The sequence below is a fragment of the Talpa occidentalis genome, unplaced genomic scaffold, assembly GCF_014898055.3.
Source record: "Talpa occidentalis isolate TD23 unplaced genomic scaffold, MPIMG_talOcc4v2.1 talOcc4.718, whole genome shotgun sequence".
Classification (NCBI taxonomy): domain Eukaryota; kingdom Metazoa; phylum Chordata; class Mammalia; order Eulipotyphla; family Talpidae; genus Talpa; species Talpa occidentalis.
In genome coordinates, this window is record NW_023605104.1 from 529 (window position 1) to 28,019 (window position 27,491).

Here is a 27,491-nt window from a genome sequence, read left to right on the forward strand (position 1 = left end):
AGGGAATGAGGATGCTGCACTCCACCTAAGGTAAGTCTTCAGTCTTTTCCCCTTAATATTCTGCTTTTGAGATGATTGATGGGGCGTTTGCCTCGAGAAAAATGGAAGGGTGTCATTTTTCCTGTCTTGGAGTAGAACTTGTTGGGTTGACCAGAGAATATCTTTATCCTGAGATACTTCTGAAAAACAAGGACAAGCCACTTTTATTTTAAATAAGCCCCCAGAAAACTAGGGATAAAATCATCTGATAGCTGCAGAGAACATATATGAAATATTTTAATCTGAAGGCGAAACGGTATTTTAGAGTACATTTTATCTTATTTTTTCCAGATAAAATACTTATTATTGATTTTCTTTTTTATTTTTACATCATTGTTTATTTTTAAGCAATGTTTGCTTCCCCCACCCCATCCTGCCCCTGGTGTAGTCCCCATAGAATTTTAGAGTATATTTTAAAGGGTTACCATCACATAATATTGGAAATGGGCTAAATTACCTGCTGCACAATATTTATATGTCATGTTTGTTTTCGAGTGTTGTAGAAAAAGAATTTGCTGATCACAAAATGCTCAACTTGGGCAGAAAAAGATAGTCAGCAGCACTTTATAAAAACAGAGTAGAACTTTCCAGTGAATTTTGTTTGGGAGGAAGTAAACACAGTGAAATCCCATATATTTGCAAAGTGATTAACAGGTGAAGATTTGGGGTGCAAAGGAATTTTTTTGCAGCTAAGATTAAGACCCACTTGGTATGTTACTCATCCATAGAAAGTACTCAGTGTAGAAACTGAAATGAACAGAATTTTGAGCCCTGGAGAATTCTGCATGATACCTTAAAGTTCATTCCCATTCTACAATGAGCTCTCAAATAGCAGAACAACATACACGTTAATGCGAATGAAATAGTCTCAGAGTCAGTCTCGGCTAGGGACACTGAGTAAATTCATCTAAGAGTGGCTTAATGTCTTTGCCAGTTCCTCCTCATTTACTTAATCTCTAAATATGGGGATAAGGGAGATGCCTTTCAAGTTACAGTTCTAACGAAGCTATAAATTCATAGACGTGATATCTACTTGGCAATGTCCCATCTGCTGAGACTAACAGACACTTCAAACCCAACATAGCAAAGGTGATCTCTTCTTTTGCTTCTGGAAAGCTGTTCTCCCACTCACTTTCCCTTCATCATTGAACACAATGCCACTGACTCATTTGCTCAAGTCACCCATCAATTAGATGTCTCTAAATGGTCCCTCCTCTCCCTCTCCCTCACCCCGCACCCACCTCATTGCAATGTTGAATTCTGTCTTCAAAACAAATTCCCAGTGGGGTCTCTTTCACATGATCACTGTGCCAGGTCTCCACCAACACTTGCACAGGTGACTACAAGAGCCGCCTCTGTTTTCACTTGGTTCTTCCTCCAAATAGAACACGACCCACACACCGGCCCGCCCTGCCCTCCATATGCCTTATTGACCGCTGCATAGTGTCACCTTGGCCACTACTTTGATTTTAACTGCATCATGACCTTGCTCACTCTGCCCTGGCCACAACATTTACTTTCTACCTGGGGAAAAAAAAAAAAAAAACAGGACAAACAGGACCTCCCCGGTGGCGCAGCAGGTTAAGCGCAGCGCTGTGAAGCTGTCCGCAGCCTCTGCAACTCCGGTTCAATTCCCATCTGGCCAGGGATAATCCCACATGGCTCAGCAGACCTCTCCTGTCTCGCCCGTTGCTCCCCTCAGCACTGTGCTTCGATCCTACTGCCTGTTGTGCTCCACATCTGTCTCTGGTGAATCCTCTCACCCTCCCATGTCTCTGTCCTGTACCTCAGCTATTGCATAAATTAAAAAAAAAAAAAAGAAAAACAGGACAAACATACTGGTTCCATTGCCTGGAATGCTGTTCCCCAGAGCTGCTTCCCTGTCATCATTCCCATGTCAGCCAATAGAACCTTTTCCTTCAACCAGTGTCAGAATAATTGTTAGAGGTGGAAAGGAATTGCTCTCTGCTTCTGACGCTGTTTTTAGCCACCCTCATTCTTCTCGGTTTCTCATAGCAAATGTCACTCATTGCTTTCTGTCAGTTATGCATCTTATGAAAGCACTGCTGGAGTTAAGCAGGAGTAGAAGATGACAATAGAGTGAAGTTTGTCTTTTTCGGTCAAGATTTCTAGACCATTCAGTCTTTTGTACTCCCTTGTGGATTTCAGCTGTGTTGGCTCCTTTTCTTTGAATAAAGTCATTGAAACCTTGAAAGGGGTTGCATGGAATCTGTATATTGCTTTGTTAAGACAGCCATTCTAACCATGATAATTCTCCCCATCCACGAGAAGGGAATATCTCTCCATTCTTTGTGTTTTCTTATTTATTTTACAGTGACTTATAGTTTTCCTTGTACAGGTTTTCCACCTTTTCTTTTCAGTTTAGTGTTAGAAATTTACTTTTATGTGACTATAGATGGGATTATATTATGATGTCTTTCTCTTCTATCTTGTTTCTATACACTTGCGCAAGTGATTTTTGAAAATTGGTTCTTGGAACCTGCCAAATGTGACTGTAGGTGATACTTGTGGAGTTGGAGAGTGCAGTGTGGAGGGTTCCCAATGAATTGTAGTGGAAGACTTGGGTGGCTTGGTGATGGGTGTGATATGGAGACATACACTGAAGGAGAATGTAAATGAGGAATAGTTACTTCAAGTAAAGATATAATCATAACCCACAAAATTATGTCTACATATGGACATTTTCAGAGTAGATATTTCAATAATAAAAACACTTTCAAAAATGAGTAGACATTAACAATACCCAAGGTATTTGTTGAGGGAGAGAAGGAAGGCATGGGATACAAAGGACAGTGGGGGAATATAAAACAAAACAAGGACATTCTCTTAAAAAAAAAGCACAATTATACAATTAGAAATCTACTACTAATATAATATTGTAATTAAGTCAACACACCAGCTCCCACAGCCATGTCATTTATATCAAAAGAAAAATGCTTGTTCCTTTCATGACCCAATCAGAGATCACATGTTGCTTTACTTCAATGCCTCTTTATCTGACCTGGATTCAGTTCCTCAGTCGCTCTAGTCCTCATGACCTTGACCTTTTGGCAGATCTGAGGTCAGTTATTTTGTGACATTCAGGTTTTTTAAATATATTTTCCCGTAAATAGATTCAAGATATTCATTCTTGGCAGAAGAACCACAGAAGTGAGTTGGTGCCTTTCTCTGTGTTTCATATCAAGCTGCACAGATGTTAATTTATCCCATTAATGGTGGTATTAAAAATGAATGTTTGATGAAGAGATACATAGGGTGAGGTCTTGGGGTCCTGAGCACAGGATCTTCTGTCCTTGGGGGTTGGGTGTGCCACCCTTCTGAGACATGCATGTGATGCAAACTCTAAAACTCTTGTAAAAATTATTAAAAAATAAAAGGTGTTTGCCTTTCTTATCTTGTATATAATGATGCTTATAATAGACAGCTTTTCATATAATTTAATCCACTGGAATCCCATAGATAAACTTCAGTGGTAGGTAAGAGGTGGCTTATATATAAATACAGACTATTATATATTTGGTAATCATTAAGGTTTTATTTAAAAAATTCAAAGACTGGGCCTCTCTGGTGGCTCAGAGTTGAGTGCTGGTTTGTGAAGCTGCCTCTGCAGTGCCAGTTTGATCCCTGAACATTGGGCGAGGGTCCCACATGGCATGCAGACCTCTCCTGACGCCCACTGCTCCCCTCAGCAGTGTATTTTGTCAGTCTGTCTGTTCTGCTCCCTGCTCTGGCTCTAGTGAATTCCCTCACCCTCCCGCAATTCTGACTATACCCAGTACTTGTATAAATAAATAAATAAATCTTTTAAAAAAAGAAAAAGTAAAATTAAAAAAAAAATTCAAAGATTGTTATCAAGTTTTACCATCCAGTTGCTGCCAATATCAGTTGAGAGACATGGGAATGCAGAACTGGAAAGAATACTGTAATTCAGCAGGGTAATCCAGAACAGTCCAGGGCAATCCCTCATTAAAGAGGCAGAGATGAAGAGGCAGGGTAACTGGGACCTTCCCAAAGCCACACAGTCATCCAGTGAGAGAGTCTGGATGACAAAGCAAGTTTTTTGAACCCTAACTTAACACTATTCCCAACAACAAAGCATTTCCCCCAATGCTTGGAAGACTTGGTGTTATGTCAGATGTATGATACTCCCTTCTCTCTGTTTGCTCTTGTGTTGTTTTATTTCAGTAGGTAAACTCTGGTAACTGGGAGAAGAGAAGCAGCATGTCTACTAGAGAAGAAGCCATGGCAACAGAGGGAGAGGCTTCTGAAGGTGTGAACTTAAGCGTGACTCCAGCACAAACCCCCAGGAAAGGTAAAACCATATACTGGTCATAGATAAATCTTGGTCTATATCACTTTCTTTTCTTGACAAATACTGTATCTTTTTGCTATTCCCAACAGTCAAGAACTCTACACAAATGAAAACCAATTTGTTGATAATTATTTAATGTATTAAGAGAACTTTGGACATTACAGAGAACAGGTAGATAAGTCATTATTTATAGATGAAGGAAAAATCACAGAGTAGATGGTCTGGGAGAAAATAGGAAACCAGGGCCTCCCCGATGGCACAGCGGTTGAGCACTGGCGCAGCCTCTGCAGCACCAGTTGGATCCCCCGCCACAGGGCGAGGGTCCCGCGTTGCGCGCAGACCTCTCCTGCCGCCCGCTGCTCCCCTCAGCAATGTATTTCATCAGTCTGCCTGTTCTACTCACCACTCTGGCTCTAGTGAATTCTCTCACCCTCCCGTGCCTCTGACTGACCAGTGCTTGTATAAATAAATAAATAAATCTTAAAAAAAAAAAAAAGACCAAAAAAATAGGAAACCGGTCTTGGTCTTTCTGCTTCTAAGTCCCTGAGGACATCCCTTTAGATCTCCCTGCTCATGTTTGATTCAGGTCTGCTCAGAGAACCACTTTCCCTCTACAGCAGCACAGAGGGTTGCTTTTCCTCCTCCTCTCATCCATATTACAACTTACAGTTTTTGCTATACTATGTCATAGAGAAACTCTTGCTTAAACATGCAATAGCAGAGTCTATAATTTCAAGGAAATTATAGTATGTGAAACAGCAAAATAGACAGTATTAATGTGGAAAAAATGAAACATATGAATGACATTGAAATGAAAAATGCATGTGGGAATTGATACTTTGACAATGATATTGGCATTCATGCCAATAACGCTAGCAATCTATTCCTCAATTGATCTGCAGAGATTGAACATCAGCAATCATGAGGGAAAGAGAGACTGAAGAATTCAAAATTCATGCAAATTATGGGGAATAGGTAAATTTCAGAATTTTTGATGCAAATACAACAAACTTTTTTAAAGAAAAATGTCATCATCAAAAAACCATTTAAGGGCCTCCCCGGTGGCGCAGCGGTTGAGCGCTGGGTTGCGAAGCTTCCCGCAGCCTCTGCGGCGCCGGTTCGATCCCCGGCTGCTCCCCGGCCACCAGAGGAGGGTCCCACATGGCGCGCAGACCTCTCCTGACGCCCGCTGCTCCCCTCAGCAGTGGACTTCCGTCCTTCTGCCTGCTCTGCTCCCTGCTCTGGCTCTGGTGAATTCTCTCACCCTCCCGCGCTTCTGACTGTGCCCAGTGCTTGTATAAACAAACAAACAAATAAATAAATCTTTAAAATAAATAAATAAATAAATAAAACTTTAAAAAAAAAAAACCATTTAAGATCAGAGGGAGTTGTCATAAAGTTATCCTGTTTAAAACAGAAAAATCATGTTCTATTATATTCACTAGAAAACGTTGGTAAGATTTTTAAGGAACAGAAAATGCTTATTTATCTTGTGCAAAAGAAATCCAAATAATTTATGGATCTTCACACTTAAAGATGTTGGAGTTTAGCTCTTCTCCACTTGAGTGAGGTCTGTACATGTGGCTTTTCCCGGGACACAGTGTGGAAAGGGAGGAAAAAGAAGGCGCTTCATAGTAGAGAGACCTGAAAAATTCTACTGCAAAACAGGTCATCAAACTCCATGGCAACAATATGAATCATGGTGCTAACACTCAAACTTAATATGCTCTGATGGGAGAGCATCAGTACCCTTCTATATTCTTCTTCTTGATAACATGTAAGCTCAGTTTAACCGTGAAAAACAGTGAGAAATGCCAAGTAACAGAAATTCCACACAATACCTCACTGGTACTCTTCTAAGTGGTCAAGCTCACCAACATGAAGAAGGTCTGAAAAACTTGTAGGCAAAAGTAGCCCAAAGGTGACATGACAATGAAATATGCTCTGGTGACCTGAATGGTGCTGAGGGACAGAAGGAAGACACACACCTAAGATGTGACGATGTCTGAAGATGAAGTGTGGCATGAGTTTGTGTAAGTTCATTCGTTGTGACAAGTGTACCAACTTACGCCAAATTGTAGTAATAGCAGAAAGTGAATGTGCAGTGTAGAGACTTGCACTAGTTCCGTAAGTGTGAAGCTTCTTTGAATAAGACTTACTAGGAAAAGTAAGATGGCTAAAGGACTGATCACAAAAATCTACAGAGCTGATGAGACTCAACAAAAACAAAGTAAATAATCCAGTCCAAAAACGGGCAGAAGAGCTAAAAAGAAACTTCTCCAAAGAGGAAACGCAAATGGCCAACAGACATATGAAAAAATGTGCAACATCACTTGTAACCAGGGAAATGCAAATCAAAACTGCAATGATATACCATATTACACCAATGAAAATGGCACATATTAAAAAACTAGCAACAACAAATATAGGTGAGGATGCGGAGAAAAAGGAACTCTCCTGCATTGCTGGTGGGAGTGCAAACTGTTCCAACCACTATGGAGAGCTGTGTGGAGATTCCTCAACCTACTAAAGATAGAGCTTCCATATGATCCAGCAATTCCACTCCTAGGTATTTACCCAGAGGACACAGAAATTAATTAATTAATTAATCAACTCCAAGGGGCACCTGCACCCCTATGTTTATAGCAGCACTATTTACAATAGCTCAGCTATGGAAACAATCCAAATGCCCAAAAATAGATGACTGGATCAAGAAGATGGGGTACATATACACAATGGAATATTACTGAGCAGTCAAAAACTCCCTCTCTTTACAAAGCTACCTGGCCAAAAAACATACATGCATGCACAAACTACATCTTAAGCTTTTATAAATAATAATGTGACATTTTTGTTAATGTATTTGCAAAATAAATCCTGTGTTTTCATTAAAACGTATTATTAAGAGTTCATTCTAAAATGTAAAGGTAGTTTCATATCATCAGTTAATAATTATAATGAAGTCCTATGAACTTATTTAATACTCACTGAACTGCTTTGAGAAAGTTCTATCTTTAACCCCATTTGAAGGATGAAAAATGAAGCCATGAGAACTCAGTGACTTTGCCCAAAAACACACAGAAGAAAATTAAATTGGAGGGTCCAAATGTCTGACATCAGGATAAAAATATTTTTGATAAAACTCATGCATTTGCGTCAAAAATGAAATACAGGAAAAAGATAGCTTGCCGCATAAAGGTACCAATCCCATCCACAACCAGCAGTTGGAGTCATTGAAAATCAGTCTCAGTGACTCTGACATGGCAGGTGTGCCCCCTCTCAACCTTCCTATTTCCATTTTTTAAGAATGCCAATGAATAAAATTACCAGAAAATAACATAAATGCTACAAAGGGCAAAAACACAACCATTTTTCCCATTGGTTGCACATAAGGGTATGTGCGTGGTGGCAGCTTTTTATTCCTATCTAAATCCAAAGGATAAAACAAATCAAAATGGTTAAGAAAAGGACTTATTTATGAAAACAGCCATAGACACTTTAAACATTTGGACTTCAGTGGAGATAATTGTAAAATTCTGCCTTGGGAGAGAAACAGACGTGAATGCAAGGGGCATCATCCTGGTTCTTGGCGCAGAGAAGGCAAAGTTTAAATGTAGTGATCCTTCTTAGATTATTCTGCCCAATGAATATGGGGGAGATCCAAATTTCACTGTAAATTTTTGTGCTTGGGGAATGGGAGAGTCTCAAATAAAGGCTCCCAGAAACAAACTCACATTGGGGTCTGGCTGTTAACTCCTACCAAGAGTGTCCTTACACAACAGGAAACAATACTGGCCACTCCACCTGCATTGCTCCGTGGCAGAAGCCAGAATGTGCAGCACCCACAAGCCATGAGGACAGGACAATGCAATCAACCCTTCAGCTCCTGTCCATCTCTATCTGCACACAACTCTGGGATCACCACAGGGCTCTCATGCAACACTGGCACATTTTGTGCAAGGCTAGCTAAAAATTTAAAGATGATGTTGATGTGCTTCTATTCTCTACCTCACCCACCATTAAAGTCTCATCACCCAGCCCCCAAAATACTATGTTCCCTGCTCATAAATGGCATCACCTACATCCCAGCCTCTCAGGTAGGAAACTTGGGAAGGCAATGTTGGAAATGAGGTGATCCTGCAACAACACCATTGCAGCATGGAGGGTGCAAAATAAAGCAGCTTCTTATTGACTTTCTGTGCTTTCCCCACTCAGGCTGTTGCTCAGCCCGATATGGGCTGGCCTTCATCATGCTTCTCTGTAACTTTTCAATGTTCACACAACAAATGAATTTTAGCATCGCCATGCCAGCTATGGTGAACAACACAGCCCGGCCCAGCCAACCCAATGCCTCCACAGACGTGCCTCCTACTGACGCCCCAGACAGCAGGAATGAAACTCCACAGGAACTCAAGGCAGTGGTAAGTTGAATGAGACTGTGGACTGTTTCTTCAATTCAAATGGTTTTAAAAAGAAGAAGCTTATTTATTGAGTATCTAATATGTTCCAGGAATTATATAGAACAAAATATCTAGGGAGCTTATATCCCTATTTAATGTCTATGTGTTAGCATGGATTCACCTAGAATGAAGGAAACTGATTCTGTCATTCAGTGCACATAAATTCTTCCCCTAAAATGGTGAAGATATCTACATAGAAGTTTCACAGATTTAAATACTCTCCACTTTTTTCACCTTATTTTTATTATCTTGGAGATGCTGCTCATTTATAGGATTCTTTCTTTTTAGGCTCTGATTTTAATTGGTAAGTTATCTGGGGAGGCAGGGAAATTGTGAACGGGGAAAGATTAGGTTGAATTTCTCTCTCTCTCTCTCTCTCTCTCTCTCTCTTCTCTCTCTCTCTCTCCACTTCTCTCTCTCTCTCTCCTCTCTCTCTCTCTCTCTCTCTCTCTCTCTCTCTGCTTGATAGAATTGTTGGATTAGAGGAATTGAGAGTAAGGAAAAGAAACTGCCAGTTATTACCATTTTCTGCCTCTTAGTCCAAAGATTAACAGTAGTGCAGTAGTGTGCTGTCTTCATCTAGGCCCCTGTGTATGACTGGAATCCTGAGATCCAGGGAATCATCCTCAGCGCACTCAACTATGGCACAATCTTGGCGCCAATCCCTAGTGGCTATGTGGCTGGAATATTTGGAGCCAAGTACGTGGTTGGTGCTGGCTTGGTCATTTCCTCAGTCCTGACCCTCTTCTGTCCACTGGCAGCTGATACTGGGGTGACCTTGCTCGTTGTCCTTCGGGTTGTCCAAGGCATAGCCCAGGTACCAAGATTTTTAACTGTGAGTAGATCATGGGTTCCAACGTGACCTCAGATACTAAGAAGGAAACTTTTATTTTTATTTTACAGACCATGGTATTAACAGGTCAGTTTTCAATTTGGGTCAAATGGGCTCCCCCAGTGGAAAGGAGTCAGCTCATCGCCATTGCTCGATCAGGTAACTGGCACCCTAATTGTCAGCTCTATGCTGCATCACCAGACAGCTGCTGAGTGGAGGAGCAGGAAGTGACAGCAGGTTGTCTGGATTTCGGCTTTTATTACTAAAGCTGGGAACTCATCTTGGTTGAGTTTCAACTGTAGGAGGCATAGAGAGTCCCAAGCCTGACGCCCTCATGTGAAATACCCTGACTTCTTCTGTAGGAACATTACTGGGAAGCATCGTCATCCTCTCTGTCGGAGGCCTCCTCTGTGACACCATAGGATGGCCTTATGTCTTCTATATCTTTGGTGAGTTTGTGCTCCTCCACCTCAGAATTTTGGTTTAGGACAGAGAATGCTGGGTGTGCTTTCTTGATCCAAGTCATCTATGGTTTGCCAAATCCTAACGGATTTGGATTTTTTTTAAAGATTTATTTCTTTATGGAGAGAAGAGCTAGGGTATAGCCCATAGGTGTGGGGGATGAGAGGATTCACCAGAGACAGGGCAGGGAGCAAAACAGGCAGATTGACCGAAGTTCACTGCTGAGGGGAGCAGCAGGCCAGTCAGGAGAGATCTGCTGCACCACGTAGGTAGATCCCCGAGGGCCAGCAAATCGAACTGATGCTGCAGAGGCTGCTGATTGCTTCACAGGTTGAGTCTTAACCCCTTGCGCCACCAGGGAGGACCCGTATAGATATTTTTTTAACTGAAGTTTGTTGCAGCAAGGCATCACCACACTGACAAAGAAACGGGAGTCATGGAGCAAACTGTTCTAGCAAGATGCTACGAAGAAGGCAGAACCTTGCCTTTTTATGGAGGGAGTGATTATGCAGAGTATTACTCATGGCCGGAGGACAAAGAGAAAAAAGCCAGGAAGAAGGAATGCATGTTTAGGTTAACTGCACTTTAGGAGAGAGGATTCTGCGAACCCAATTCAGATTTACAGCCCAGTTTTCTGGCCCAAAGTTAGAGACCAAAATCAAACTTTCTGACCTTGGCTTCTGGTACCCATCTTGTTAACAAGGCATTCCGCTGATGTCTTTCTGGGCGCAAAGTTATATACCAGTCAGCAGCTCCCCAAGCATTCCCGGTCCTGCCTGGTGACATATGCTCATTGTCACAGGAGTTTATGCATCAGCTCTTGCTTAAATTAAGAGGCGCCTGTAATGCCAGGATGGCACAGTGTAGGTTTTCTATAATCGGGAGCAGACCAGGTAAATGAGAGTCCTGGAGCCCTTGGTGGCTACCTCAGGCTTTTCCTGAGCTTTTACATGCAGTGCAGCAACCAGGTACACGGCAGGCAGGGGTGCCGGGTGGTGTTGGGTGTGTCAGGAAGCTGGCAGGCCTCCCAGCCCTTGGTGAATCTTCACTCTTTCTCTTGTTCTCTCTCTTGCCTCTGCTTCTCTTGGCGAACATATCAATACTGCAGTCATTACTCACAAGAGTAAACAATATAACAAAAATAACAAAGTAACAAAAAGCAGGTGCCCCCATCAGGCATGCAATCCTAATGGTGCAGGGCAGAAAAGCCTGAAAATTACTTACCCACATGCCTCTGCAGGGTCAGGAGTGAATGGATTGGTTGGGCCTAATGGGCTTTGTGCACATAAGGCTGAGCTGCCTAGCCCACACGGCAGCTTACGCAGTCTTTCATTCTAGCAGACCCACAGAAGTGGCTAATGTCAGACCTCATCATGAGAGACTACAAATCACATTTAAGTTCAGGGAACTCGAGCATGTAGCTAAAATAGCCGGATGACTTTAGAGACATCATCACATTCTCTTCAGTTTCTAAATTCAACCCAAAGAAGGAGGCCACCTGGGTTGCTTCATAAGCTATTGAACAGGTTATCTTGGTAGGAATATAGTTTTAGCCAGGCTTACTTATTTCATACTTGTTTTAACATTCTCTTAATATTACTCAACCAGGAAAGTGTGGGAATGAGACATGATCATAGGTAAAAGAACTGAGTGGAGTAGAGAATCAGCCAATACAGGAGGCAGAGCAGGGCAGACCACGTGAGGCTCAGGAGTGGGTGAACTACACAGAGACAGAAATTTTCAAAGTCACACTGAGTATTCCAGTGGCAGTGGTCTACTACTTTGCAATATTGTCCATACTCAGTCATGGATGGAACAGTCCATCTGCTTTGACTAATGTTTGAGGTTATGTATTTTTACAATGTTCTTTTAAATCCCATGTGCAACCTGCCTCATCTGGTGGGACCTGGAGGTTCAGTCTATTGGCGTTTTCATTAGAGGATGGTGCTCTTACTTCGTGGTTTTTATTTATCAGGTCATGGTTTTTAGAAGAAAATATGTTAAGTGTGATCACTATGGCACATGAATCTACCAGTGTTCTGTCCTAGAAATTTCAAAAAGAATGGGCTAAAAAAATATTCAAGCAATGGGAGAGGATGCTGGGCTCATGATTTGAGAAAGAGCAATAGCATGTTTAAGACAGGAACTCACTAAATACCCACGGAATCTATTAACATCCTACATTATCAATGTGCTAAATTTCACCAGTGCTAATTTTCACGTCTATCCCTCCATACTTAATTTTAAGTTTCTTGTTGAGAAAACTGTGCTTTGCCTTCCTAAACTCTCAAAATCTTAACAAAATCTTGGTGTTTATGGGTTGCTCTGTGTTTGTGAAGGATGTGTCATTCACAACCAAGCAAGTAAAGAGAGCTCTTGAGATATTCTTAATGACCTAAGAAGGGACTTTTTAGATGAATTTTGTTTTCAGAGCATACCAATAATCCTGTGTTGGCAAATTCCAGATAATGTTTGTATTAGGGAAAATCCATCTGTTGAAGATGAATTTCAAATTTACAAATTTCCCGGGTAATCACTTGCACATATGCCTGCTGCTTAGTCTTCAGTGCTAGAGGTAGTGCTTTTGGAAGGACTAAATGATGGAAGGAACTTTGCAGAAGTATTGCAAAACTTTGCAGGAGAAGAATTCTTCCAGTACTTCCATGTGAGAAGGTTTGTAGCAAGCAAGGTAAGCTCACTAGTATTTCTAGCAATGGTGCATTTCAAAACTGCCCCAACTCTGCTTCAAAAGAAATCATTTGTTCTCCCCTTTTGTGCAGCTCCATTCTCTGTGTCTTGTATCTGCCTTGGGTATTTGACAATGGGTAATTTGGACCATGTTCCTCCTATGACAATGGCTAAGACCTTAGAAGAAAATTGGAAACAATATTGTGGTTCTTAAAGCATGGACGAGCAAGTTATATGTGTGACCAAGGCCAAAATCAAGTGCTGGGAAAGTCCTCTCCTCCAGCGATAGGTGCATGCTAGACTAAGGATGAGGACTGGGGTCAGTCACTGTGGACCACAGGATGCACCCCAGGTCAAAGTCAAATTGACAGTATTAACTGAACCCTCTTCTCCCAGGTGTAATAGGCTGTGCCTCTTCTTTGCTCTGGTTTCTTCTTGTCTATGAGGACCCTGTGAATCATCCGTTTATGAGCACTGGTGAGAAGGAATACATCATGGCTTCCCTGGCTGAACAGGTGCACTAAGCAACTCCTCTGTTATCTCCATGTCTGTCTGTATGTGTTAGAGGTGAGATGTGCAGTGGAGCAAAGCTCCTGGCTTCTAATAGAGGGGGCATTATCTTCTGCTTTCTTCTAGGGCAGATCTCCAGGCTGGTCTGTTCCCATTAAGGCTATGATTAAATCCCTGCCACTCTGGGCCATTTTAGTGTCTGCATTTTCTATATACTGGCGTAATTATATTATAATAACATACACACCAACATACTTCAACACTGTACTTGAAGCTAACTTCAGAAATGTAAGTACAGAGGAAGTTCATTCTGTTCCTCTGTTAAATGCTTCTTTATAAAATTTTCTGTCTTTTGTTTGGTTCAAAATTCAAGGATTATGCCCAGGATGGTCAGGGAGAAAATGCAACCTGGTTCACTTGAGTGTTTGTTTGGAGACTTTGCGTCACTGAAAAGAAATCTTCTTTTAATGGGAAGAGAGTGGAATGGCTCTAGGACACACATGCAGAGAATGCCACACTTTTTAAGAGGCCTAAGCAAAAACATTACATTTATTCTGAACAATAACTCCAGTGAAAGCACTCTGTTGCATGTAAGCAACAAAGTTTAATAAAATTGTGTTTATCTTTAAGAAGTTTGTGACATAGGAATCAGAAACACACTGAAAGTAAGACATGATAGTTGTTATACAAAAAACAGTAGGAATTTTATTTAAAGATTTCTTTATTTGGCCTCCCTGGTGGCACAGCGGTTGATCGCTGGGTTGCGAAGCTGCACGCAGCCTCTGCAGTGCTGGTTCGATCCCTGGCCACCAGTGAGAGTCCCACATGGCGCTCAGACCTCTCCTGCCTTCCGCTGCTCCCCTCAGCAGTGTGCTTCGGTCCTTCTGCCTGTTCTGTTCCCTGATCCAGCTCTGGTGAATTCTCTCACCCTCCCACGCTTCTGACTCTACCCAGTGCTTGTATAAATAAATAAATAAATAAATCTTTTGGGGGAAAAAAAGAGATTTATTTATTTTTGTACAAGAACTGGGGTATAGGCCAGATGCACGGGAAGGTGAGAGGATTCACCAGAAATTGTGGGGAACAGAACAGGCAGACTGACAAAATACGCTGCTGAGAGGAGCAGTGGGCATGACAGGAGAGGTCTACTGCACCATGTGGGACCCTCGCTGGCGGGCCTGGATCAAATTGGCACTGCAGAGGCTGCGGACAGCTTCACAGCGCAGCACTCAACTGCCTGTGTCACCAAGGGAGGCCCAAATAATAGGAATTTTTTAAGAAAAAACATTTCTCTCAATTTTAACATATATAGACTAAGTGCACATATGTGTGGTGCTCTCTGATTTTCCACTCAATGAACAGATTGTTGATTGGCTGACAGGAGCTTTTCAATTCTTGCTAAATGGATATTCTAATACTGGGAAGGAGGGTATAGATCTCACTGAGAGGTATATTCACATGGTCATTGAATTATTGCTTTTCTCACCCTTTGGAATCAAAAGCAGTGTCCCCAGGGTGACTGGGCTCCCTGGTGAAACATGGAAAGAGATAACAGAGATCTAGCCTCTTAGCAGAGGTCAGAGCCTGGGGCTCCTGCACACAAGGAGGCTGGTGTGCTGAGATCAGTAAGTCCAAAGATGGGGTAGGAGGACCAGAAGCAGATGAAAAACAGAACACAGGCCAGGGAGTGAGAAAACAAGACATCTAGAGAGCTAGGGCATCAGAATGAGAGAGGGACGTCCTACAGCTGCTGTTGGGGATGATCTGTCTCTGGAGTGAGGCTACGTGGGCTCTCACCCTCAGACACCAAGGCTGAGGAGGACCTGATGGGAGTGGTTGGAAAGAGAGTTGAGAACTCAGTGCCCTCCCAGCACGGGAAGTCAAGAGACCTGAACTCGTTGCTCTCAGGGTAATTTCTCACTAAGTCACGTGACCTCGATGGTCTCGGTTTACTCATCCATTAAATGAACAGCTTGGACCAGATCAGAGTGACATGCTCATTGTCTGGATTATGTAAACCAAAGAGTGGTCCTCTGTCCTTATTCTCTTTATTGGTCATTTAAAATAGAAGCTGAATTGATAATTACAGGGTTCCCCATTTTAAAATCTCTTTTAAAATATAAAAAGGCAGTTGGAACATCTTGCTGTCTTCCTGTTCCCAATCTCCCCTGTTCTCCCAGCCCACTCCACACATACAGTTTTTAAGAGTTTCTCAGAATTTTTCCCATTGTGCCTTTTGAGAATCCAAGCCTACAGACATGAATATTTTTCTCTAAACCATTTTAACACAGTCCTTACATACACATTTTTCCCTCTCTGCTAATTGTGTGTTCATAATTATTAGCCTATTTTTGTAACAAATTTTCTTCTTTTAAATATCTTTTTTCCAGGGAAACTTTATATATACAGGAAGAATTAGTGGTTTTTTACCCCTCAAATTGAATTTTATGAAACTTGATCCACAAGCACTATTATTATGTTGACTCACACCAGTAATGTGGAATTTGTGTTAGAGGGATGAGCATGTAATGAATAACCCCAGATCTAGAGAATCTCCCCACAGCTCTGTCTGAGTCATAGTGAGGGGTGATGACTTGTCCCTCACTCATCTCCTTCCCAGAGTGGGGTCATGTCAGCTCTGCCGGTATGTGTTGCCTTTCCCACCTTTATCCTTGGAGGTCAACTCGCTGGTTTTCTCCACTCCAGAAATATCCATAGACTCAACACCATCAGGAAACTCTTTACTGCCTTAGGTAAGAATGGAGGTGAATGGAAGGGTATGTGGGGGGCGCGCAGGGGGCCTCCTGTTCACTGTTTGTCCTCCTGCCAGGGGTTCTTGTCCCATGTGGACTCCACCTGCTCCTGCCCTGGGTGAGATCCAGCCAAATCACCACCCTTGCCATCTTGGTAGTGTCTCCCATCTTCCGCAACTTGTGTGAACTAGGAGTTCTTCTCAACATGGTGGATATTGCTCCTCGGTAGGGACTCTGCGTTATCCTCATAGAAACTCAGTGCAGGTCCATCGGCATAACCCTGCTCCGACATATAGATCAAATATGAGTGACACATGAGACCTGTCACGGAAATTGTCAGTACTATAATTCCTTGAAACACCCAAAGATGCTCTACTATATCAAACTTAGTTTTTAAAGTGAAAACAGGAGTAGACAGTGGCCACAGAACAGCCCAGTGAGCGGAGACTCCCAGCGATATCCCTCCATGGGGCATCAACTGTCACATAGGGTGGGTCCCTGAAAGGACTTGGAAACGCCACAAGCCTAGCTCATGTAAAGTGATTGCAGGCAAAGGGTGGGGACAGCAAGAGGAACATTTATCTTGATATAGGTCAATATCAGAGGTCAATGAACTTTACCCTATAGCTGCCAGAGACATTTCACAGTAAAGAAAACACACTCATCCTCAATAATGCAGCAATATTTGTGAGAAATACCTTTTCTCAGGGGAGCCATGTTTTTTAATGAGAGGTCTTTTATATTCTAGGAGAGAGATATTTTATACACCAAACCTGGATTCTAGAAGATCAGGCTCCATAGCACAGTCCAAAGAACATAAACCAGCTACAGGGCCCTAATCTGTATATTTTGTATAAAAAGTGTGAGAAGTTAGTACAGGTGACCCCCTGGAAGTCTCCAAGTAAGCGCAGGATCCTACTATTCCCATCAGGACATTTCATTCAGGTTTGGTCCAAAGTCAGCACTGCCCCAGGCGTCCTCAGTGGTAAACACAGAGTTGTGACAGATGAGCTGGGATTAATCTTTTATTTCCAGTGAATGTTCTCTCTGCCTCTGTTTCTGTCTCCCAGGTATAGTGCCTTTCTCAGGGGACTATCGGAAGTATTTTCCTCCTTAGCTGGAGCCATCTCGACTACCATCACTGGCTATTTCATAAATCAGGTGAGAAAATGTTCTCATGAAATATTCATAGGCCAAATCTGCATTGTCACCCAGTAGAAGTCAGACTTAGAGTATTTTCATTCCCTCCTCAATGTGGCTTTCACAGTTTGTGAAACACAAGTGTGTAAGGGGAAGCTGCCATGGTTTGGTGTGGAATGCAGGAGAATGCACAGTTTTATGAGTTGATGCTTTCTGAGATTTTAGAAGATGCATTTCTCATGCTACTCAGCAAATTTTCTAGAAAGAGTCTTGACCTTTTTTTTGACGACAATTTCCTTTAAAGAATTAGTTTATCTCTTGGCATTTTATGTCCCTTCTCCACCAGTTCCTTGATGAGATGTAGAGTGACTTGATAAGAGGGTCTTTGGCCTGGCTATTGCAGAGCATCTGTGGTATAAGCATCTGTCAATTGTGCACATGGGTTCTGAGGATTCCACTCATTCCTTCCACCAATCCTAAGGAATTGGGATGAGATGCACAATGAAATGCTGAAAAGTAAGTCACACCTTAGTAGTTCCCTTAGTCATTTGTCCACTGAAGTGTAGTCCATGATCACTCTGTAATCCAGCAGAAACCCTGGAATGATGTGATCCAAAAAAGTTTCATCTACTTGCTACCTTGACCCTCCTGTATAGAAATTTTCTCTTCAGTGAGAGTTGACAAATCCCAATTTAGGCAGACTGGCAACCTCGTGATGGTGGTGATGTTGTGTTTGGAGTCTGTGGGTTTGGAGTGCGGGGTCCTTGGGTTCACTCTGGGAAAGGTTTCACCAGAGCTCCTGTTTCAGCAGCACACTGCAAGTTTCCCAGGTGAATTTTCACAAGACAGAGATGGTAGTTATATTTAAAGGGCAGGTTTATTAGGGAAATGTCTTACGGGGCAGGGAGAGGGGCAGCCCAGACCCCGCAAACCTGCCTGCTCTAAATAGGTTCTGCCATCCACCGCATCAAAATAAAACATATGGGACTTTAATGAAAAGGAACTTTAGTACAAATAGGAAACAATTCAGGAAAGGCAAAGAATATAGTTTCTAGTTCAAGCACCCAAAGTTACCTGTCCCTCATGGGTAAAACTCCATCCAAATGGGATGGGCCCAGAGCCAGGCCCAAAGCCTGCCACAGGTCTAAAGCACCTTCCAGTGGAGACCCACAGACAAGGATCAGAAACACCCAGACAAGTCTGGGAGGAAAAGAGCAAAATCAAAATCCAGACAAAACCCACCATGGTCACCTCCCACGGGTCTCTCACCCACATCTGTGTCACCCAGTCCACGACCAAAAGGCCAGTGTAGTTTCTCCAGATGTCTGTCTGCTCCATGTTTCTCCTCCAGGGCTCCTTCTGGCTCTCCATCCTGCTTCCTTCCTTCCTCAGTCTCCTCTGAAGCTTCTTCTCTTTTCTTTAGCTCCACCCTCCTTAGGGTGGAGCAGGAAAACTGGAACTTCCCTTTTCTTGGGCACCACCATGTTACAAAGGGACAGAGAGTAAAAGACACTTACATAGACACAAGCGGGCAGGAAGAGCTGCCCCAAAATGGACAGGTTTGCTGGGAGAGGCCAGCATGGTTCCAAGCAGGCGGCCCTGAGGAGAGCAGCCTCCACTGAGGTAGTGAGTGAAGAGAAGTCCTGGCAGGTACAGGGCATGGGCAGGCAGGAGGCCTGCCCTGCAGAGGGAGAACGTTAGCGAAAGGAAGCACCTGCATAGTCACAGGTGGGCAGATGGACTGCTGCTGCATTGTCAGGGCTTGTTAGGTTTTATCATTTTCAGGGAGGGGCTCATATTTGTGGGTGGGTGGCTTGTGACCCTGACACTCTCTATAGCAGTCTGATAGTTTCTGGGTATTGTACCTCTGGGTCTGGGCGTTGATGCCTAAGGGTTTTGGTTTTTATAACTGGGTTAATGGCTTACACTCATCCCCTCTACCCCTACCAACTTGTGTGAGTTAGGTTCTTGACCTTGTATCTCCTTTCCAGTTTTTCTATTATTCTCCATCAGTGGCATCTATATGAATCCATCTGCCAGATTGCAAATACCCCAGTGGGCATTGGAAAAGCCCCATAGGACCTAGAGAAACTTACCTGCATTATATTTAGGAAAGATCATACATCTTTTGATAGAAAACACTTTCAGGGAAGGATTCCAAAAATACCATTTATCCCTAGAAACCATCTTGTCAGGTGCCCAGAGGGTGAATTCATGAGAATAATTCAATAGTGGGTTGGACTAGAGTGATGGTTGAGCCCTAGTCCTATTTTTCTCACTTCCTCATAGAAATCACCCATCCTTTTGGATCCATATCTGCATCTCTGTCTCAGGTGTGGCTTTCTGGAGTTCAGAAAGGGCATTACTTAAGTTGGAGGGTGAAACAATGCAGTGGGGAGAAATATTGGGATGAGGCCAGAGTCATGGGGGATGAAAGATTCACCAAAGACAGAGGGAGAACAGAAAACAGATTTAATGAAATACGACACTAAGAGAAGCAGCAGGTGGGAGAGGAGAGGTCTGTGCATGTAGGAAGACATGGGACTCCCTTTTGTAACCTGTTTCGCAGGGCTTCTCATAAGTGGGGAGTTGATTTGAGCAAGTTACTTCTGGGATGTCTGGTCTTGGGAACTGACATCGGACACAAAATGTATCCTGGCCCTGCTTCTGCATCCATAGTCAAAATGATCAGTCTTATGGCCCGGTTCCCACAACAACCTTATCAATTCCCTTTGTCTATTAGTTTTTAAGTAACCTGCATGGGTGGGGGCTTAGTTTTTAACCTTGTTAAATGATAACCAGACACTGAAGAGCAGCATTTCTTTCTCTACTTGGACAATGCTGCTGGCATACTTGCCCAGTCTGCTGGTCAATTGCCTTTGGCTTCTGAGGTGTCAAGCCCTGATGTGTCCCTGTGTTTGCAATTTCACCAAAGATTGAGGGAGCAAATCAGTTTCTAAAAAAAAAAAATCTATGGCCTGCTTCCTGTTCTTTATAGGTTGTCCTGGGGAAGACAGGAAGCCTCTTTGCTTCTACAACATTCCAAACTGTGGGGCTCTTCCAAAAGCATAGTGGCTATCTGAATATATGACAGCTGTTATGCTTTTTGCCAACTTGGAGGCCTTTGGTACAGATTCCACCTATTGAGCTGAATGTGCCTCAGCCAAATTGGTATTTTCAAAGATTGACCCCTCAGCAATGACAGTGAGATTCTGGATGAATCTCAGAGGCATTAGCATCTGTATTCCAAACAAAGACAGGATTAGTTCCTGAAACTTCATGCAAATTATTCTGCAATTTAAGGGAATCAATTCATCTGATGCAATTATGGTGAGATTCAGCTCCCTTAAGTTTCTCTGGCAGCAAAGTGCTGGGTTCAAGCTATCAATTGTACATCTAAGAATCATTATTTTAGGGAGAGTAGGATTAGCTCATGTGAAGTAGACCAGTTTGCTGAGGAACACTATGTGTGCTGTGAAGTTGGGATCACTTCTGCAGAGTGTTGTGCATTAGGAAAACATGATATGTTTATCCATCAGAGCTTCTTCTGTAGTTCAGCACCAAGAAGTTGCTGCAGATATGGTTCTTAGGTAGTAGGGCAAGTCTCCATTGACTATAAGAGCCCTAAGGGCCACTGGAGAGCTCTACCTTGAGTTCAGACCCCAGAGGTTTTACAAGGAGGGGAAATGATTTCTCCTAGTTTGCATGTCCCAGAACTGGGACTCCAGTTAAAGTTTATTTTAGTGTTGACACTGCTGTTTTGTGGAGAACCTTGTTACGACCACCATTTGTAGATTTCTCACTCTGAGAAAAGGTATCTGGGAAAGTAATGGCATGCAAGACAGAAAGAGGAGCTCCCGAATGGATCAGAGTCCTCATGGGAATCCCTTGACTTTCTGCTTGGACTTCCCCTAATGAAAATGATTGTAGAAGTGAACAGATTCTCTTTAGTTCCTTGGAGCAGTACTAATCTAGTGTTAAGTTTAGTCTCAAGAACTAAGTCAGAATCTTCCTCAAGGTCTCACAGTATGATATTTTGCATAACGCAAGTATGAGTTTTCTATTTTTATTTTTTATTTTTTTGATGCATCTGTTTTACCACTGTTTGTGGTTTAGAGGTATAGGATCTCCCCCTTCAGATATTGTTACTATATCACATTCAACATCAAAACATCTATAGTCCTCCACCATAGTCCAATAGGACCTTTTTAGTTTTATTTATAATCTTTGATACTTAATTTTCTGATGGAGAAAATATAGGTTGACAACACTGTTGGTAGTTTCGAGGTATAGGCTCTCAGGCAATGTGACTGGTTTAAACCTGAAGGATCTTTGTTCTCTTTAGAAATCTCTGGATCTCTGGTGTTGACACTTGTGGCCACGAGGTGGCGGATTTCTTCATCTATTTAATCATTTGAATGGGTTTCAGCTTGGTAATTGTAGTGGCTGTCTCTTTTCTCTGGCTTTGAATGTTTTAGGTAATTTGCCAGCTATGAAGACCTGCATGCTAGTGGGTATTGAGAGCAGAGGCGGTGCCTGCCTCTTTACCAGAGTGGTCAACTTCCTACAGAGTCTAATAATGCCTGGTCCATCAGTGGGTGCTTTAGGTGGGTGTGGAAGGATTCAGGTACCAAACTTCCTGGCCTCTGGAGAAGGAGGATAAAGGAGCGCTGCCTCGCCTGTTTGTTCATCATTAATGAGAGTGGAGGGGCTAGTGGATTGTGCTCTGGCTTTGTTAAGTAGAGATTCTTTTCGTTTTAACTTTTTTAAATACCAGTAATGGCAAAGACATGACCTTATCATTTCTTCTCGTAGAAACTTCTAGGTATCAGTGTAAATAACTGTCCTAGTAGCCTGTTTTAGGTTTGAGCAGATCTTCTAGCTGCATCTGGAAATAGAAATTTGACAATTATAAGTGCCCCACTTGACCTCTTCAAAGAAATTTTCTGTTAGCTAATTCCTCGCACCAAGGAAATAATTGCCACTATTCCCTCCATAAATGTTGCCCATAAACCCTACAAGGGTGGTGATATGTGGTGCATCCCCTGCCACTCCTGCTTTATTGGGTTTTGAAGTCTCATTTCCCATAGTCAGCCTTGCCTAGCTGATTTCTAGCTGAACTTTTTTAATCTATGTGCGGGTATAGACTGGCTTCGTTGGTGTGTCCCAGGGTGGGCTTGGCCTTTACCTGTCTCAGTTCACCTACAAACTACTTCAGTCAACTGTAGGAGCTCAGGGTGCAGAGGATCAACCCTCATGTCACGCCCAGGTGAGCACAAAGCTGTGTGAAAATGCTCCCCCTGGAGGACCGCTCCCTAGTCATCACAGCATCTAGTCTCAGCATCCTCTGGTGGGTTTGTACTCGCATAGACACAATGGACACGTGGATCAGAGGGAGCACTTGGCCTTTTCCTGTGGAGACAGTCAAGACTGCTCCGGTTAGTTGGTCATTATATTCTAGCAAATTTTGTCTTTCCAGCTAAAACAGAATACCCATAACCACACGCAATGGACCATCCTGGGACTAGATTTCCACACTGGGAGTTGTCTGATCTGGGATAAAAATCCTTAAAATCTCTGGGATTGTCAACCAAACCTGGAGTCACATGACCTGGCAGTAGTCACCAGTCACCATGTCTGAGCTCTGAGGAATCAGATAGAGTCAAGGTCACTTGCTGGAGCCCTGAATTTGGGTCTGCTCCTGGGGTTCAGGCAAAGTCTCTGAGACACATGAGGTCCAAGTCTTTTTTTTTTTAAATAATAAATTTTATTTTATATTCCCCATAAAATTGCAGCCCCCCATTCTGACCCCAATCCCTCCCCTCCCGCCCCCTGCCCCCCAAAAAGTGTCTCTGGTTCATAGTTTTTTGTTGATTTTGATTTTCACTTTCTTATAGTTATTCATTTCCTGGTCCCTTATTTAAGTTTTCTACATTCCTGCTATGAGTGAGACCATCCGGTATTTTTCTTTTCTTTTGGCTTATTTCGCTGAGCATGATCCCTTCCAGCGCCATCCATGTTGCTGCAAATTGCATGTGTTTATCTTTTTTGAATGCTGAGTAATATTCCATGGTGTATATGTACCACATCTTCTTGATCCAGTCATCTATTTTTGGGCATTTGGGCTGTTTCCAAAGCTTAGCTATTGTAAACAGTGCTGCTATAAACATAGGGGTGCAGGTGTTCTTTGGAATTGATGTTCTGTGTCCTTTGGGTAAATACCTAGGAGTGGAATTGCTGGATCCTATGGAAGCTCTATTTTAGTAGGTCCAGAAATCTCCACACAGCTCTCCATAGTGGTTGGGAGGTCCATGTTTTGATATAAGGAAATTGAGTGAAACACAAAAAGGAATCAACACTGAGGACTCAAGCCAAGAAATAGCTTCCAGAGAGCTCTGGGAAAACTCTCAAATTCTGAGCCTCACAAGAATTTTATACTTTCCATGGAAAGGAAATCATTTGATATTTTCAAGGATTTTTCTAGAGACTCTCTAGACAGGTGTCCCATTAATATTTTTATTTGATATTGTTTGTGCATTTAGTTAAACAAGGACCTATGTTCGACTTTATCCTGCCTAGGTAGAGACCTATATTCTGGGAACTAAGGGTTTTATTTTCCAGGAGAAAACATGCTTTTTGTTCCTGACTCAGTTTCTTATCAAGGCCAGTCCAGCTGTTTCTGTAGGCTGTGTCCCTTAGTATAAACCAGGATGAGGAGTTTCCTTATAATTGCTTATTTTAACTTACACCTTTAATGTACAGTGTGGTTATCTATTGTGATTTGCCTGGACATTTGCATTCCAAGGATGTGGCACTTTTCAACTGAAGCCTTAAAATGTTCAGGTGATCAAGAAAGGGTAACCCTAACTCTGAAGGAACTTATCAAATATTTACAAAATCTGTGAGATGCTGAGCAAGTGACAAAATAAAGGAAAAAAATGCAGGAACATGCTTGGGTGGGCAGGCCCATCAATGGTCAGGCAGACACCCCTCTCACCGTTGAGTACATGGTGTTTATGCATTTGTACAACCTCCCATATGGGAAATGCTTTTAAGGTGGTCAGAATATATAGCAGATAAATAGGGCTTTTCCTAAGAATATTATTAACTGCCTTTATGTGAAGACATATCTCTAGGCTGGTCACGCAAGTATATTCTGTGAGCTCCCTGAGGTTTTCTACCAGTAAGTCATGAATATGATGAAGAATAGCAGAAAATTCTATTCCTCGTGGCATCAAGTCCCTTTCTTTGTTTTTCCTTGGTGGTGCTGTTTATGGGTATACTATCTGAACTGGAAAGAGAAACCGTTGCTCAGAATTTAAATGACCAACTAATGGGTGCATCATTTTGTAAAGCTTCAGTCCCCTTCTTATCACTGAGGGATGTTTAAACAGGAAATCCTCAAGCTGACATTGTCCCCCTTTTCTGACTCATTCACTCATCTATGAACTCATTCATCTATTCAACAACTGTTTATTGAACATTAGTATGTGCTGTATATTGTTTTAGTGAATAAAATAAGACAAATACCCTGCCCATGAGAAGCTTATGCTTTAGGAAAGTAGCCAATGAAAAGTGAGGGAATGAGCAAAATAGAGAATTCAGTGAGTGATAGAGTAAGTGCTAAGAAAGGTGGAAAGCTGCAGTGGAGAGAGGCCTGGAAAAGGGTGAATTTCAATGTTAGGTTGATGATGAAGGAAGGACTCATTGAAAAAGAAGCATTGAAGCAAGGGAACAAACGAGGAGCAAGTCAAATTGCTCTTTGGGGAGCAACCTTCTAGCAGAGGGAAAAGCCAGTGTAGGAGAAACATCCCTGCAAAGCACTGGAACAAGCAGGAACCCGTGGGTGTCGGAGCAGAGCTGGAAGTGGGAACAGTAGGCCAGGACACCAGGGTGCCAGAGCCCTTCTCAGCCAAATGGGAAAAGACTAGAGGCCATAATCACCTGTACTTCTCACCTCAGGACTCTGAGCATGCCTGGAGAAACGTCTTCTTCGTTGCAGCTGCTGTGGACATAGCAGGCCTGGTCATCTACCTCATCCTGGGAAGAGCCGAAGTCCAAGATTGGGCATAGGGTCGACATTCACCCATTTCTGAGCAACCACCTGGTGACACCTCATATCCTGGTGATTAGTTGTGCTCACCTGCCTCATGGAACCTTCCCAGTCCATGCCTGTGTGATGGGCTAGCATCCAACTCAACTGACTTGCCTCCAGTATCTTGTCAGGGAACTTGGCAGTGTATTCTGGGAGTGCTGCCTGTCTATTTACAAGAGGGGTGGGGGAGAGCCTAGTTATTTAACTCTGGGTGCCTGAAAACATAGGTGTAGCTGAATTTCCATGCCTTATGTAACAACAGGCAGGGATGAACCAAGAGAATATGCTTAGTGAAACAGTAAGAAAAGGAAAGACCATAAGATTTCACTCACAGGTGGTGCATGAAGAAACCAAAACAAATAAACTAAATAAAACAAAAACATAGACCACATAGTAGTAGTAACCAGAAGTGAAGGGGCCATATATAAAGGTGGAGTTAGACCTTTTGTGGGGATAGGTGGTCTATTCAGTTGTTGATTTACATAATTGTGCACTGAAACCTATAATATGATAAGCCTATGTTATGTCAGTTACATTAAAAAAAAGTGGGAAACACCCTTTTGGCTGCAGAAAATGGTCTGTGTGCAACTTTATTGTCTTCAATAGACAGGATGGGGATCTCATGTTCCTGTGTGAGTTGATGAACAAATTATATATCAGAATGAGTATTTTCAATAATCTAATCAAGAATGTAAGTTTGTTACTTACATTTTTGTTACCTAAGAGTGCTTTGTAAGTGGAGGTAGGGAGGAAACCAGACTTTCCATCTTCTCTTCACTGAGCTGGTTCAAAGGTATGTGCAAGCTCTTCCCATGCCCTGTCATCTGCTGAGCAATTCTGTGTAGTGTTTTCAGGGAAAGGCTGGAACAAAGTCAAGGTGAGCTGCTTCACCTATCCCTCGGGATAGGTGGAATAATGTATCTGTGTTAACCACCTGATATTGATGGTTGGTTTGTAGTTATGTAGGAGAATAGAGTTTTGAAGAAAACATTGCAAAAGTGTTTCCTGAAGGATGAGATATTCGTACAGGGCATCATGCCAGCAGCTCACAGTTGCGGCAAAGGTCCTTTTTACCTATTGTGCAACTGTTCTGTATTGGGGATATTTTGAAATGAACCAAAATAATGAGTAACTATATTAATGGCATTAATGGCATACCTTTAAATCATGTTCTTTTAACTCATGGGCTTTGATTTTAATATTAATAGCAGTGTAACCAGGTATGTGGTAAACATCTGATCTAACACACAGCAGAGTAATTAAATCCAGAGCCATGAATCTGGAAGATGGTGGAGAAAACCTACTCCTGTTAATGTCCCAGGCACAACACTGTTTACACAGGGAACCCATGTTTGTGAGATATTTTTATCAGACAAAACTGCACAGCTTACACAGTGGCATTGCCTGGTTTATCCTGATGCTAAGAAATTGAAAACTAAATATATTTCAAAATGCTTTTAAGATTGTCAGAATATATAGCAGATAAATAGGGCTTTTCCTAAGAATATTATTAACCGCCTTTTTGTGAAGACATATCTCTAGGCTGGTCATGTGAGTATATTCTGTGAGCTCCCTGAGGTTTTCTACCAGTAAGTCATGAATATGATGAGGAATAGAGAGAAAATCTATTCCTCATGGCATCAAGTCCCTTTCTTTGATTTTCCTTGGTGGTGCTGTTTATGGGTATACTATCTGAACTGGAAAGAGAAAACGTTGCTCCGAATTTAAATGATCAACTAATGGGTGCATCATTTTGTAAAGCTTCAGTCCCCTTCTTATGACTAGGGATACAAGCAGAAATGGATGTTTAAAAAGGAAGTCCTCAAGCTGACATTGTTCCCCTTTTCTGACTCATTCACTCATCTATGAACTCATTCATCTATTGAACAACTGTTTATTGAACACTAGTATGTGCTGTATATTGTTTTAGTGAATAAAATAAGACAAATACCCTGCCCATGAGAAGCTTACACTTTAGGAAAGTAGCCAATGTAAAGTGAGGAAATGAGCAAAATAGAGAATTCAGTGAGTGATAGAGTAAGTGCTAAGAAAGGGGGAAAGCAGGAGTGGAGATAGGGCCCAGAAGAAGGGGTGAATTTCAATGTTAGGAAGATGATGGAGGAAGGACTCACTGAAAAAGAAGCATTGAAACAAGGGAACAAATAAGGAGCAAGTCAAA

The 27,491-nt window shown here is 42.3% G+C and overlaps 1 protein-coding gene across 1 annotated transcript; it reads left to right on the top strand.

Moving 5' to 3' along the window:
- Positions 1-8,643: 8,643 nt before the first annotated feature.
- On the top strand, positions 8,644-25,290 carry LOC119233287 (probable small intestine urate exporter). Its single transcript, XM_037495538.2, has 10 exons — positions 8,644-8,793; positions 9,416-9,649; positions 9,736-9,823; positions 10,027-10,113; positions 13,211-13,329; positions 13,451-13,612; positions 15,945-16,077; positions 16,155-16,302; positions 17,148-17,238; positions 25,180-25,290. The coding sequence occupies exons 1-10, from the start codon at positions 8,644-8,646 to the stop codon at positions 25,288-25,290; spliced, it is 1,323 nt and encodes a 440-aa protein (XP_037351435.1).
- Positions 25,291-27,491: the final 2,201 nt, after the last annotated feature.

What these genes read in the sequence shown, in the direction of transcription:
- LOC119233287 (XM_037495538.2), top strand. Translation starts at nt 8,644, where the DNA reads ATGTTCACACAACAAATGAATTTTAGCATCGCCATGCCAGCTATGGTG. An exon ending in CATCGCCATTGCTCGATCAG is followed by an intron (nt 9,824 to 10,026) that starts GTAACTGGCACC and finishes CTTCTTCTGTAG; the next exon opens with GAACATTACTGGGAAGCATC. An exon ending in CTGGCTATTTCATAAATCAG is followed by an intron (nt 17,239 to 25,179) that starts GTGAGAAAATGT and finishes TTCTCACCTCAG; the next exon opens with GACTCTGAGCATGCCTGGAG.